Here is a 14,564-nt window from a genome sequence, read left to right as displayed (position 1 = left end):
GGGGGGGGGGGGGGGGGAACATCACTTGGCAACAAACCAATTCAAATATCAATCTAAAATTTAAGTAATTTCATGTCTATAATATCTATGAAATAAGTGAACGTGACGGAGGGTACCTTTACTGGATGAGTTGTTCACACTTCCATACGTATACTCTAAAGTAAAATTTTAAGGCCACATTTTTTTTCATTTGCCTAATAATCCATTTTCTCTTTGCATTTCCATTTAATGCAAAAATCCAATTTTGAACAGGTATATTAAATACTTTATTAAAATCAAATGTATTAAGGACAAGCACAAACTACAAACAACAGAAAGATTTGAGGCAGCAAGTATGCTGTATAGAGTCCATTTTAAAACCTGATGATATCCAAGAGGATCTATGAACATCTTCATCCACTTAGCTGGTGTCCAGTTACCTTCTGTGTATTTTAAACATCATAAATAGGGCATATAATAGTTATCAAACACAAGTTGTTTTATTTTGATACAAAAAAAATAAAAAAGGCCTTGCATACCCTTTAAATTTATACATTATAAACTAGATGGTGTTGATGGGTAGCCATTGCATATCCCTGCACTTCCCCATATCATCAAGAGCACCTCACCCCTAGGGACCACTTACCACATGCACGTACACATACAAGTACGCACACACATACACACACATCACTGCTTCATCCAAAGGTATTTAAATATATATATATATATATATATATATATATATATATATATATATATATTAAATGTGAAAAGAATTTAGAATCAACCAACCCCCAGGGACAGCCCAACCCCCTGTTGCACTAAAATTCAAAAGTGCCCATGCACATCTCTGATGATGGGTAAACTAATCACCAAAGTTTCAACTTCCTACCTGCAATGGTCTAGGAGCAGACGGCAGAAATTACAATGTGAAAAGAATTTAGAATCAACCACCCCCGGGGAAAGCCCAACACCCTGTGGCACTAAATTTCCAAAGTTCCCATGCACATCCCTAAAGATGGGTCTACCAATTCCCAAAGTTTCAGTTTCCTATCTGCAATGGTCTAAGAGGAGATAGCGGAAATTAACACACAGACGCACGGACGATTACATGATCCCCGACTTTTGTCTCAAAAGTGCGGGGATAACAAAACAAAATGTTTTGGACACATGCACTTCTGAAAGAAGTCTACATCTGAAAGAAACACTAAACAGACATTCTGTCTACCCATGAATCTGCAAAAAAAATTTGCAATAAGTATGACACCTTGCCACATCCACAGGAATATGCCTTTGCTATCCATAAATCCTTTCCTCCTGATTAAAACGTTAAGAAATTCTCCTTGATTTGAATGTCTGCAGGCAGGTTGGAAAGCATGAGTGATAAACACCAACTCTGGCAAGTGGAGAACCAAAATGTAAAAACAGTTCCAACTCTTGCTGGAGTCACTTGTTCTCATGGCTTTTCTTTACGTTAGTGCAGTGCCAGCAGTCCAAATCTTGCTGGAGTCACTTGTTCTAATGGCTTTCCTCTAAGTTAGTGTAGTACTTGCAGTCCAAATTTTGCTGGAGTCACTTGTTCTAATGGCTTTCCTCTAAGTTAGTGCAGTGCCAGCAGTCCAAGTCTTGGTGGAGTCACTTGCACGGATGACTTCCTCTAAGTGTAGTACTAGCAGTCCAAGTCTTGGTGGAGTCACTTGAGTGAGCAGTGTTACAATTCCTTTCCATCAGCTTGTTACACAAGTAAGTCCTTTATTTACAACAGTTCTACACACCATCAGCCAGAATGTGAAGCCCACAGCACCTGTTGAATGAATACATCAGGATTTATATCAAATTAGCTAGCAGACAGTGATATTATAACATATCAATGTTGAAAAAGCTACCAGTTTTCATGCAGGCCACACTCATTCCTCAGGTGAGTAATGAATGAATTAAATGTTTTACATGAAATCCCAGTGGAAAAAGCTGCCAGTTTTCATGCAGGCCACACTCATTCCTCAGGTAAGTAATGAGTATATTAAATGTCTTACCTGGAATCCCAGTGGGAAAAGCTACAATTTTTCCTAGAGGCCACACCCATTCCTCAGGTAAGTGAAGTATAGGCTCTCCTCTGTAACGCCATATGAACCAAAGAATGGTTAGGATCTGCAAAACATCAACGTAACTAATATTTCAAACACACCACTAATATTTTCAAACACATAACTTATATATTCAACACATTTGGTAGATGCATTTGAAGATGTCTGATATTCAGACAGAATTTTTTCCTTATCCCTACAGACAATTTGATAAAGAACATTGTCATGTTAAAGAACATTCTGGTCCTGTTACATAGTTCCTGAAATACAATAAAGTGTAATTTTTAAAGGTCATTTATTATCAAGTTTTGGATGTTGTTTGCATCAATGATGTGTCAAAAATGTAATTTGCATGAAATAGATTTTTTTGTTATTTATCTGAAATAAGTATTTGTAAATAACTTAAAAAGATTTTAATTTGGCTCAAAAATGATTTGTAAAAAAATATGGCTACAACAAAATTTTTCTAGTGTAACCACACCATTATATGTATAGTTGACTTTGCTGTTTAGTAATAAATACTGTGAATAAATACTTACATTTATTGTATAAAATATCCCTTGCACACCAAACTTTACGATAGTAGATTTATATGCTGTAGGTTTATCTGAAACAAAATTAGAATAAACAATAACAGTGGTTTTCAAAAATTTCTAATAACTAAAAATTATTATTATTAAATCATATAAATTATTATTTATCAAAAAACTTAACCATATGAAAGAATTTTTTAAAGCATGCTTTTTAACTTAAAAAAAGACGAAGTTTTGCTATTACTTATAAATGCCACTTCCATCTTCCACTTTTTTTAGTTAAATAAAATCAGGGGAAAAATTGCAAACTCTTTCAACAAAGTTACAGGCCAGGGCTGAAGACAACATACACCCCTCATTAGAACAACATACTACACACTATATACTACACTACACTCTACTGGTACTATATATACTGCATTCTACACACTATATACTACACTACACTCTACTGGTACTATATATACTGCATTCTACACACTATATACTACACTACACTCTACTGGTACTATATATACTGCATTCTACACACTATATACTACACTACACTCTACTGGTACTATATATACTGCATTCTACTATACTTCAACATACTGTACTCCAATAACTCCTGATTGAGGCTGTTGATTTTTCTTTCACATCGCGCATATTTTGGAAAATGGTCCAGCTTGCTTATGGTCTTCAGTTCCATTCTTAGCTGGATGATCTTCTGCTTCAGATTTTTCTCCTCAGTTGATTCTTTAATCAAGATTTTACTGATCTGAAAACATTGAAGGAGCATGTTGCAATTGACACCCACTTCAAAAACACTCAAAACGGACTTCTGACTGCAAATAATAAAGCAAAATGTTATTTCATGCCAGGAAGCAAGCTACTGTGCAGAATATATGGTTCATTGGAATTTGCACAGCTAACATGTTTCATCAAGAGTAAGCTTCTGCATGGGAAAGAAACAATTATAAACAAATTTCTCACATTCAGAAGTCCATTTGTCATGGCCAGCCACCAATATCTCTGTGATAGCACATGTATGATTTCACTGCAACATAACTGAACAAGCTGATGAATTTTTCCTTAGTGTTCTGTCGAGGAGAAAACTTGTTGGCCTTACAGGAATGGTGGAGCTGAGAGGATGAGAGGTATAATTAATTACGATTTCAGAGCTCCTGCATCACAGTGGCTGCCCAAACTGGTAGACATTCTATAGTTTTGGGGTCTCTATCCTTTATGCAGTAGCACAAAAGTAGAAATAAGAGTGCTAAACTAAACAATGTGATAGGACTCAAGTAGTGGTTTAAGTTTTGTGATATCCACCTTGGATCATTTAAAAATAAATGACTATTTCCCATCGCTTAAAATATTACAGACATTGACACCTTAATGCATTCCCGTACCATTGTTGATATTACTGGTAGACAAGCTCGGCCTGCCTTGTAAAGAAGGACAATAAGAAACACTGCCACCAACAACCAAGCCATCTCTTTTCACAGACGGTGATGTCCACGAACTACTAGTCTTAGCCAAGATGGGCTTTAAGGGCTTTAGAAATATTGTCAAAACTTCGGCATGCACTTATTTTTATATCATTTAAGTTGATATAATTGAGAATACTATCAGTTTGTCAACTCTTATTTTTTTCTGCGAGAAGTCTATCTATCACCACCCTTTTTACATGGGTAAAACAAGCTTACTTAGAGGGCGTCTCGCATTAAATTTTAACGGTAACATAAAGTTTCCGTTTTTAACGATAATATTTTACAAACCTTCAAATGCAGGAGAGCAGGCATTCTTTTGTTCAGCACGTTGCAGCACTCTGATGCAATGCTGGGCATTGAGATCTTTGTTCAGTCGTATTTTCAACATATCTGTCATTCATTGTGTTGAAATCATGTAAACTTGACCAAATATCCGATATCTCAGACTTAATGAACGTAGGTGTGAGACGAATCAGTGGGATACTGCACCTGCAGAAATTAGTTTGCTCCCAAGGACAGACATTGATGAAAATGAATGGCGGAATCAAGACTCAGGGTGATAGAGTAGTATGTGTTGACGACCAAGGTAAAACCAGATGTTTAGAATGGAAATGCATTCACAATTGTTTGCTTAAATTTGCATCTAGTCATTTATGTACTGATAATGTATGCAAAGCCAAAGGAACAACGTGACTATAAAATTCTAAGTCTTTGATATTGTTCTTATTCTAAATTCAGTGTATGTGGAGACTTTGACCATTGTCTTTACTATTGGAATGAATTAGATTTGTAATTTACTGACTGAGTTTTAATGTTCACCAAAGAAATAACCTTACTGAAAATGGATGTGGAATTAGGTTTATGGCAGTGCTTAAGACAGTAATTAGCTTGGTTGTAATCAGTCCAGCAGTAGCTTGATATCTTATTTTATATTGTGAATGAAGTTAAATAAAGTGACACATAGGTTTAAAAACTGAATGTGTTTCAGATGTAACTCTTCAAGTACAAGTTGCTGTTGAAAGTTTGCAGGCTGATAACATTATTGCAGTACCCACAGACACAATATATGGTATAGCAGGTATGAAGCTAGCATGAAATTCATGCATTAGCACTCCTATTAACGATTCTGATATGTACTGGCTGTGCTAACGCATGAAAGCAAAGGCCTCAAAAAGTTGGAAATGAAAACCGCTTGCGGTGTGGCAGCTCTCAAATTTTAATTTACATCTTATCTCCTCAACACGCACATTACTATGAAGCCAACCAGTTTTCCCATCAACAGAGGTATCACTTTCCTTAAATTCATCTGTCTATCTACCAGTTTGACCGTCGTAAAATCATACACCCGTTATGAACAGGTCAAATCTACTCAGGTCATGACGCGAGGGCCAGTAACCTACTGCGCATGAGCGGAATTTATTTAAAAACTGGGCCTTCTAGTTGATTTTCACGGTATTTATGACAATATAAACATTTATTTTGAATGAAAAACGGTTGAAAATTCTATTTCGGCTACTTCATTTTCATCAATTTAGTTAATTGTGTCAGAAACGTAAAGAGCTGGTTCAGCAAGCAGTTTTCATTTCCAACTTTTTGAGGCCTTTGCTTTCATGCGTTAGCACAGCCAGTACATATCAGAATCGTTAATAGGAGTGCTAATGCATGAATTTTTGTGCTAGTATGAAGCTAGCATGTGATCCACACTTGAGCAACAAAGTCACACTGACAAAACTTCTTTTCCTTTTTAACCCAAACAAGTGGTCACAATCAATCACTACTGTATATCAGATTGTTTTTTATGTCTTGAAATGGAGCAATATCATCACAGAACAATTGTGTAATATGAAAATATATATTAAGCAGTCAATTGAATTTGTTCTTAGGTCTTGCCCAGAGCGTTACTGCAATAAACAAAATCTATGAGATTAAGCAAAGAGATGTAAACAAACCTATAGCTATATGTGTGGGAGAAATAAAAGATGTTTATAAGTAAGTATTATTTACTGAAAGTCACTCTTCATTAACATAATATGATAACAAAATTGTGTCGTGAACAGATGGTGGGACAAAACAAACAAGACTTAAACCATTGTGATGAAAGTTAATCTGTGTAGTAGTGTTACTCATCATAATGATAAAATTTATAACTGTTCAATTTCTACGCAATAAGCTGAAAGCGTAACTGAGAGCTTTTGACCCAACACTTGGGACTTCATTAGTCACACTGAAGTTAACTATGAACTGTTCACTGTATTTCCCTGATGTGAGACAGATTTTGCCTCCATCTGTCCTTGTTTAGTGCAGGCCTCTGTTTTCTGCTGACTGTGTAGATGTAAAACTTTCTATTCTTTGTTTTCTGCTGACTGTGTAGATGTAAAACTTTCTATTCTTTGTTTTCTGCTAACTGTGTAGATGTAAAACTTTCTATTCTTTGTTTTCTACTGACTGTGTAGATGTAAAACTTTCTATTCTTTGTTTTCTACTGACTGTGTAGATGTAAAACTTTCTATTCTTTGTTTTCTACTGACTGTGTAGATGTAAAACTTTCTATTCTTTGTTTTCTACTGACTGTGTAGATGTAAAACTTTCCATTCTTTGTTTTCTACTGACTGTGTAGATGTAAAACTTTCCATTCTTTGTTTTCTGCTGACTGTGTAGATGTAAAACTTTCCATTCTTTGTTTTCTGCTGACTGTGTAGATGTAAAACTTTCCATTCTTTGTTTTCTGCTGACTGTGTAGATGTAAAACTTTCCATTCTTTGTTTTCTGCTGACTGTGTAGATGTAAAACTTTCCATTCTTTGTTTTCTGCTGACTGTGTAGATGTAAAACTTTCCATTCTTTGTTTTCTACTGACTGTGTAGATGTAAAACTTTCTATTCTTTGTTTTCTGTTGACTGTGTAGATGTAAAACTTTCTATTCTTTGTTTTCTGTTGACTGTGTAGATGGGGCAGAGTGACAGTGTCAGAAGAGTTGCTGTCAGAGTTACTTCCTGGTCCAGTCACCTTGGTCTTTGAGAGGACAGCACAACTGAACCCCAGCCTCAACCCAATGACCTGTTTGGTGGGCATTAGGATCCCTGACCACACTTTCATTTCCAGTTTAGCCAGGGCTTGTGGTCAGCCTCTGGCCCTGACCAGTGCCAATGTCAGTGCCGCTGGAAGTACCCTCAGTGTCCAGGTGAGTGAATACCAAACACACAACAGAGAGAGAGAGAGAGAGAGAGAGAGAGAGAGAGAGAGAGAGAGAGAAAGAAATTGGGGGGGGGGGGGAGTGGAAAGAGAGAAAGAGAAAGGGACTCACCCATAAGGTACTTTATTTATTACTAACTGTTTGAACAACTTGTTTGGTTTGATCAAAGTTATTTTTAATTTTTTCTATATGATTATTCACGAAAATTAATAACACAAACCTTTATTCCTTGCTTTCAAAACTCTCTGATATAGTACCTGAATCACCCCTTAGCAATTAGGCAATTAGCACTTGACAAGAGGCCACCCTTTGCTACTTACACAATGTCCCTCTGCTTGATTGCTATCTTCACCTGGCTGGCTGGAAAGTCAGTCCAAGTTTGGACACAATGTGTGAGGGGAGATAGTTGCTTTACTACTTTGTTGGAAGTCAGGCTAATTATAGTTAACTCACTGGAATTCAGATCGTTTTTGATCTTAAGAGCGATTTTAGACTGCTTAATAATTTTTAAGACCAAGCCAGACCAGTTCTGACCTGAAATTGCACTTTTAAACCAAATCAGGCGCACTAGTGTTATCTGTCTAAAAGAAGAAAATATTTGGAACTAAAGTTTGAAAATGTTGATAATTATTATTTATTTTAGGAATTTGAACATTTGTGGCACAAATTGGACAAAGTTTTTGATGGTGGTATTTTGGGGGATGGTCCACTGCAACGTCTGGGCTCAACTGTGATAGACTTGTCTTGTTATGGCAAATACAGGATTATCAGACCAGGAAGGTTGGTAGAGCTATGACTATAACTGTGATAGACTTGTCTTGTTATAACAAGTACGGGATTATCAGACCAGGAAGGTTGGTAGTGCTATGACTATAACTGTGATAGACTTGTCTTGTTATGGCAAGTTCAGGATTATCAGACCAGGAAGGTTGGTAGAACTATGACTATAACTGTGATAGACTTGTCTTGTTATGGCAAATACAGGATTATCAGACCAGGAAGGTTGGTAGAACTATGACTATAACTGTGATAGACTTGTCTTGTGTGTACAGGTACAAGTACAGGATTATCAGACCAGGAAGGTTGGTAGAACTATGACTATAACTGTGATAGACTTGTCTTGTTATGGCAAATACAGGATTATCAGACCAGGAAGGTTGGTAGAACTATGACTATAACTGTGATAGACTTGTCTTGTGTGTACAGGTACAAGTACAGGATTATCAGACCAGGAAGGTTGGTAGAACTATGACTATAACTGTGATAGACTTGTCTTGTTATAACAAGTACAGGATTATCAGACCAGGAAGGTTGGTAGAACTATGACTATAACTGTGATAGACTTGTCTTGTTATAACAAGTACAGGATTATCAGACCAGGAAGGTTGGTAGAACTATGACTATAACTGTGATAGACCTGTCTTTTTATTACTAGGATGATGAAGTTGACATGAATTGGTAAAATACCCAAAAAATTGATATAGACAATATGGTGATTGCTTTTGGCATTGTAAACTTTTATGAAGTAGTGCTGCAACCAGCAATGGGCTGACCACTTGCATTATAAACACCACAACATATAGAACAAAAACAACACACACACACACACACACACACACACACACACACACACACACACACACACACACACACACACACACACACACACACACACACACACACACACAGATATTGTGTGTGTATTTGCCATCTTTGTCCATGTAAAATTAAGAGTGGATTTTTGGATTACATAGTATTATTGTACCTATTTGTCAGTGTTGCCTTCTTTACAGTGCACATAAGGCCTCCCTGGAAGTGCTCCACAAGTTTGGTCTAGAGGAAGTGGCCAAGTGAACATCCACACACAAGATGCAGCTCAGGGATTATGGGGACACCGGATGTATTCTGGAGTGTTGTTACAGTTCACTAAGGTTTCATGTGCTGTTTTATTCTTCCATAGAATAAAGTAGTTGTGTAATGACAAGTTAGTGCTAAGACTTGACTGTAATCAGTAGTTAGAATTACCCTCTTCCAGGGTGGCAGATATTATAGGCAGGTTTTCCAAAAGCCACCCTGTAACTTTTGGCCAGATAGAAGAAATTAAATCTGCACCAGTGCAGATGGCATTGTACCCACTCTTTAGGAGTTACCACAGGAGATTTACAGTTACTACAGAGCAGTTAACTGTCTTAATTGCTATTAAGGGGACTTGGCTTGGGCCTATTAAGTGGCAGTGCCTGAGCAGTTATGTGAACAATTACCAGCCATATAATCAACCTAGAGATTTCAGCACAGGGTCAGAGATAGAAAAATGACTGTCTATTTATCTAAAGACACATGTGAATATCTAGGGAAAAATCAATCTGTGGCCCTGGTAGAGGGTAAATGAGAATAATCTTTGTAGAAGGGATATCATTAGAATGAACAAATAGACCATTCAGGAAATTTACTTTTACGGCTGGATTGAAACATTTACACAAATTTTACTTTAATCAAATTTTTAAAAAGAGGGTTTCACGTAAGGTGTAAAAGAGGTCAGAAAACAGGTTATTTCAAAGGCCTTGCACCAAACAGCATCTGTCTTTTGCCATGGATGATCTGTTCAAATAGTGGTTTTGAGGCACCAGTGTATATTGTATATTTTGATCTGTACAACTGCCAAAAAGAACAATTTTTAACAGTTCTATGAATATCTATTGAAATTCATTGTCACCTCACTCAAGCATGAGCATGCAGATCTAACTGATCCTCCTGAGTAGGCAAGTAAACCAGGTTAACTTTCTCACTCCTAAGTTTACTAAGCTGGCTGTAGAGATTTTAATACAAAAAAATACCAATCTTTATACAGTAGAAATTTTGAGTGTATTTGGTTGCGTAAGATTATGTCACAGAGGTTCAGAAATAGCATGTTATGTTGCAAATCAGCTTTTATGAGTTCTATGAATTATATCCAAATATAAATAAGAAAAATGCAGAAAACAGTTCAGAGACCCTTAAAAATTATTAAGTATTCCTTTGCTGTATGTGGGTCACTCACTGTGTCAATGTTAAAATTTGGTTCAGTGTCACCATCAGTATTCACTTCTTGAATAACTTTATTTTCTTGGGGTGTTACTTTACTTTTCTGGGGCTTACTTTTGAAAGCTACTTCAAAGTGATTTAGCTTTCCACACTTGTGACAGGTTTTACCAAAACCTGGGCATTTTATCTCCAGCATGACTACCATTCCAGTTTCTAAGTTTACTTATCAAACCTGACTTGCTGGTTGCTGTTAACTGTGCTTTGCATCCTCCTCCAAACACTCAATTTGGCACATTTTCATTGTTTTCATCAGTGTAAAATTGTCTTCTCTTAGCAATACTTTCCTTGTGTTTTCATGTCTGATCGATTCTGTTTCTGAGCATATCTTCTTCAAGTTCACCTTAATTGCAACTTTTCACCTTATGTTTTGCATTTGCCAAGAATTACCAGAAACATTCATCATCTTGTTGAACATGTAGACTGAACCTCTACAATATGAGTATCACATTTAGTCCTTTGATTAAAAAATTCACTAAATCTGTTCTTTGGTACATCTGGATCATCCTTGTTTCATAATCATCATAAAAAAGTCATGCTTTTCAATTGCACACCTACCCGTCTGGTTAAAAAACATGCATGCCTTCTATTTGGTTGTCATTTCACTGTAATAGGTGCCATTGTATATGTCATACTTAGGAACATAAGTTTTCCAGTTTTGTTTGATATTTTCTTCAAATGATAATGGAGTTGGCTTCCTCGGTCCTTAAGTCGATTGTATAACCTTAAAAACAGTATACTTCTGTGCATTTCTCTGCCTTGGGCAACGTCAACACTCCAGCCAGTCCACGTGTGTCAATGTGCTTTCCCCCTTAGGTTTCACTGCCACTTGCTGAATATGCCCCCTCTTCAGATCCATCGTCATCATGGGCTGTCAGCCACCTTTCTTCCTCCAGCTCATAAATCTCATAAGCCTCGTCTTTGTCTTCATCACTTACGCATTCAAGAACAAGACCTAGATGACAAGTAGTGAATGTCTTCCAAGTTTTCTCCATTACTTTCATTGCACTACAATGGATGGCATCTACATCATCTTATAGCATTGCTTCTCTTAACTCATTTTTTTTTTTTTTTTAATTATTTTTTGTTACCTGTCTCTTTCCTCAATTCTTTGCTCCATGTTTTCTTTTCTTTTAGTGGAGGGCACAGGCTTCCTGCTACTTCTCCTGGGTATGCCTTCCTGTAGCACATCATCTTCATCATATGATGGTCTGGTATCCATTTTGAATGTTCATCAACTTTGTAACAGCATTTAACTTCTTTATTGACTGACTTATTGCTACAAGTGTCGTTGCTGAAAATAAACATTGAAACTTAAGTGAAACTTTTAATTTAATTAGATACACATTTCTGTATACTTCTTACTAAATGCAAAACAGAACTTTTAACCTTATCATAACTGTAAAGTAACAAAGTTAATACATTAGTAATAACATAGGTTCTATTGTTTAATCTTATATGAATGTTTGTCATCTTAAACCCATTTAACTATTTGAATGTGGCGAGTTCTAAACTATAAACAATAAGAAAACAATTTTCATAAGGAACATGCACAATAATAACAACTGAACGTAAACAAACAAATCTCTTGGCATGCGCAAACACCAACTCTCTGTTGACCAATGTTACCACAGTCTAACTTGCTTTTGTAAAATGTTACACAATGGCACATACATGTTAAGTGAAGAAACTTGCACTACTTTGTGACCTTCAGGCTTGACACAGCACATAACAGAGCATGCTAATAATATATTCATTTCTTAAACATTGGCACTTTCAGTACTGATAAAAAAAGGGAATTGGAATGAAGCGTCTGCAAACTGCATCTGCTTCCACGAGGTGTATAACTTCCAGTCCCGGAGAAAAATAAGTGTCATAAATAAATAGTCTACCAAATAACTAATCTTCAAGAGTCTTAAATATTAAACAATTTTCATTATAAGACAAGATATTGTCCACTTTGAAAAACATTGTCCACTTTGACAGCATTCTAGAATTCAGTCTAGTAGGCACAAAAACAAAGAACCAAATAGCCTGCAATGTACTGCATGTAACAAAATAAAGAACCTTTATTGTTCGAAATAGCTCTGTTATGCCAGGATCAGTTTATGTTAACTGTTACTGAATTGGAAGATGGGAGTCGTGAGCTGAACGTGCCTGAGCGTTTGTTTTTTTGTTTTAACATATATACATTTAAAGTAACTAAATAAACTGATAATTACCATGGCATTTGCTGGTATTACATCAATATAGGTAATTTGTAATCCTACTTCTGACACCAAGTTTATGTACTAAACTTGTAGGATCAATCACAACAATCACATGGGGTCGGCGCTAGTTCATATGGAGCTAAAGTCCGATGACGTACAACATGACCTAGTTTAGCAAACATGACCTAGTTTAGCAGGGAAACCCTATCGATCTATATTTAGTTCCAAGGCATACATATCAATATTATCTTCCAATGTCATCATAGGACACCAACTAAATCTTAATTATTTTAATCTATGACTAGTACATTTACTTTTACAAATAAAATTTAGAAAATGATTATAAATAGTCTTTAAAAAAATCGTGCCATTTTCATCAATAAAAGAAGTGTAAAAAAGCAGGAATATTTTTTAAATTTTTATTTATTTAGCATTAATATAAATCATATATAAACAGAATGTACCATATAAAGTAATTAGATGTCAATGCTAAGTAAATAATATCATAAATGCAAATTCTTTCTGTTTAAAATTCCGTAGAGCTATTTCTTTCTCTATTGCATAATTACTTATCAGGAACTTTTTCAGACCCTAAAAATTAACCGGAATGTTTTTTTTCTGAATTGATATATATATATATATATATATATATATATATATATATATATATATATATATATATATATATATATATATATATATAGAACTTAGTAACAAGTATGATATAGTCTAGTGGCTTGAAAACCTTTGAATATGTGCCCAAGATAAAGATTTCAATACAGAATTCTACAGTAACTTTTATTTTATCATAAATCAATATTTCTAACTCCCTTCACTAAAATCAACATCATCAATATCACCTTCCTTTGCTGTATACAGGTTCTGAAAAAAGTTTGTTTTCTCTAAAATTTCCATATGGTCATATATGAAAGTATTGTCAATTTGTTTTAGACTTTGAATGGTTTTATTGAGGTATTTGCGATTTTCCAAAAGTATTTTGTAGGCTTTTCCCCTTCCTCTACCCATTTACATTTCCATCTTATAATTGCTCTTTTTAATTTTTCTTCCCTAATTCAGATTAACTCTAACTTTTTTTCATCTATTGTAAAAGATTCAAAGAGCCATCAAAAGATGAATTAGATTCAATTTCATTAATCTCCTTTTCCAATTCCCTTTCTTTTTCATTTTTGTTTTTTTCATGTACGTCGCAAACAATATTGTTTCTCCTCTAATTTCCATTAACAACGTTTCCAAAAATAGTGCATCATCAATTGTGAAGTAAATCAAGTCATTCGAGATATCATCTATTTTTTCAAAATTATACATGCAAGCTGCATATTGCCTTTTTACCCTAGCGATGAATTCTTTAACTTTATGAGCATATTCTTAATTTTTTAGTAAATTATTATTTAACTTCCATAGGCCTTTGCCTTTTCTGAAATGATTTAAATCTAGTTCTAATATAACTGGAGAATGATCAGATTTATAACTAGCTCTTGTGAAAATATTACTCGTGAAAGCAGGAATATTTTCATTCCAAAGCCCCACCCCCACTTAATTAACAAATTAAATGTCAAAATTTCAAATTATAAATTTAAAAAAATAACTAATTTGATACAAAATTCAACTTTCTTTAGTACCATATTTATTTCATAATCCAGGTTACTTCATCGGGTGACATTTCAGAGTGTAGAGAGTTATACATTCACAGAAAAAAACACAAATTTCACAATTTCTTTAAAAAGTTAACTCATTTTTATGTACAGACACAGATGTGTCTGTACATATAGCCATCATCTGCATCTGTCGTCGTCGCCGTCGGTGCCGTCGTCGCCGTCGTGCACTTTTACCGATAACACAATAAGTGGAAAACCGTTTTTGCTTTTGGCTTGAAACTTACAGAACTGATGAATATTTATAATATGCAGGTCAAGTTCGAAAATCAGCATGATCGGGCCATTTTTAGGGAAGTTATGCTGTTTTTTCACTTTTTTCAGCATATATGCAGCA

The 14,564-nt window shown here is 35.2% G+C and overlaps 2 protein-coding genes across 4 annotated transcripts; one reads left to right on the top strand and one right to left on the bottom strand.

Annotated features, from left to right (window-relative positions):
• Positions 1–9: 9 nt before the first annotated feature.
• On the bottom strand, positions 10–4,519 carry LOC106168657 (guided entry of tail-anchored proteins factor 1). 3 transcript variants are annotated; one of them, XM_086995804.1, is made up of 5 exons: positions 4,363–4,519; positions 3,194–3,359; positions 2,606–2,673; positions 2,016–2,130; positions 10–1,786 (listed from the first exon to the last, which is right to left on the bottom strand). In XM_086995804.1, the coding sequence occupies exons 1-5, from the start codon at positions 4,429–4,431 to the stop codon at positions 1,710–1,712; spliced, it is 495 nt and encodes a 164-aa protein (XP_086851930.1). In that variant the 5' UTR covers positions 4,432–4,519; the 3' UTR covers positions 10–1,709. The 3 variants fall into 3 exon arrangements, with proteins under 3 accessions (XP_086851930.1, XP_086851926.1, XP_086851935.1); XM_086995800.1 differs by lacking the exon at positions 4,363–4,519 and adding an exon at positions 3,994–4,164; XM_086995809.1 differs by lacking the exon at positions 4,363–4,519 and adding an exon at positions 3,575–3,924.
• Positions 4,494–11,801, top strand: LOC106168660 (threonylcarbamoyl-AMP synthase). The gene is made up of 6 exons (XM_086995779.1): positions 4,494–4,660; positions 5,063–5,152; positions 5,958–6,063; positions 7,020–7,254; positions 7,910–8,046; positions 9,060–11,801. The coding sequence occupies exons 1-6, from the start codon at positions 4,525–4,527 to the stop codon at positions 9,118–9,120; spliced, it is 765 nt and encodes a 254-aa protein (XP_086851905.1). The 5' UTR covers positions 4,494–4,524; the 3' UTR covers positions 9,121–11,801.
• Positions 11,802–14,564: the final 2,763 nt, after the last annotated feature.

The sequence above is a fragment of the Lingula anatina genome, chromosome 1 (genome assembly GCF_051362555.1).
Source record: "Lingula anatina isolate TDL-2025a chromosome 1, LinAna3.0, whole genome shotgun sequence".
NCBI lineage: Eukaryota > Metazoa > Brachiopoda > Lingulata > Lingulida > Lingulidae > Lingula > Lingula anatina.
The sequence above is the reverse complement of the archived record's forward strand: the minus strand, read 5'-3'. Positions and strand labels throughout refer to the sequence as shown.

Bases quoted from the DNA above. Each gene is read 5' to 3' on its own strand.
- LOC106168660 (XM_086995779.1), top strand. From the start codon at position 4,525: ATGAACGTAGGTGTGAGACGAATCAGTGGGATACTGCACCTGCAGAAA. The intron at 6,064-7,019 runs GTAAGTATTATT...TTGACTGTGTAG, and splicing joins GAAATAAAAGATGTTTATAA to ATGGGGCAGAGTGACAGTGT. The intron at 8,047-9,059 runs GTTGGTAGAGCT...CCTTCTTTACAG, and splicing joins AGGATTATCAGACCAGGAAG to TGCACATAAGGCCTCCCTGG.
- LOC106168657 (XM_086995800.1), bottom strand. From the start codon at position 4,077: ATGGCTTGGTTGTTGGTGGCAGTGTTTCTTATTGTCCTTCTTTACAAG. The intron at 2,131-2,605 runs GTAAGTATTTAT...GATGTTTTGCAG, and splicing joins GGATATTTTATACAATAAAT to ATCCTAACCATTCTTTGGTT. The intron at 1,787-2,015 runs GTAAGACATTTA...TTCATTCAACAG, and splicing joins TTTTCCCACTGGGATTCCAG to GTGCTGTGGGCTTCACATTC.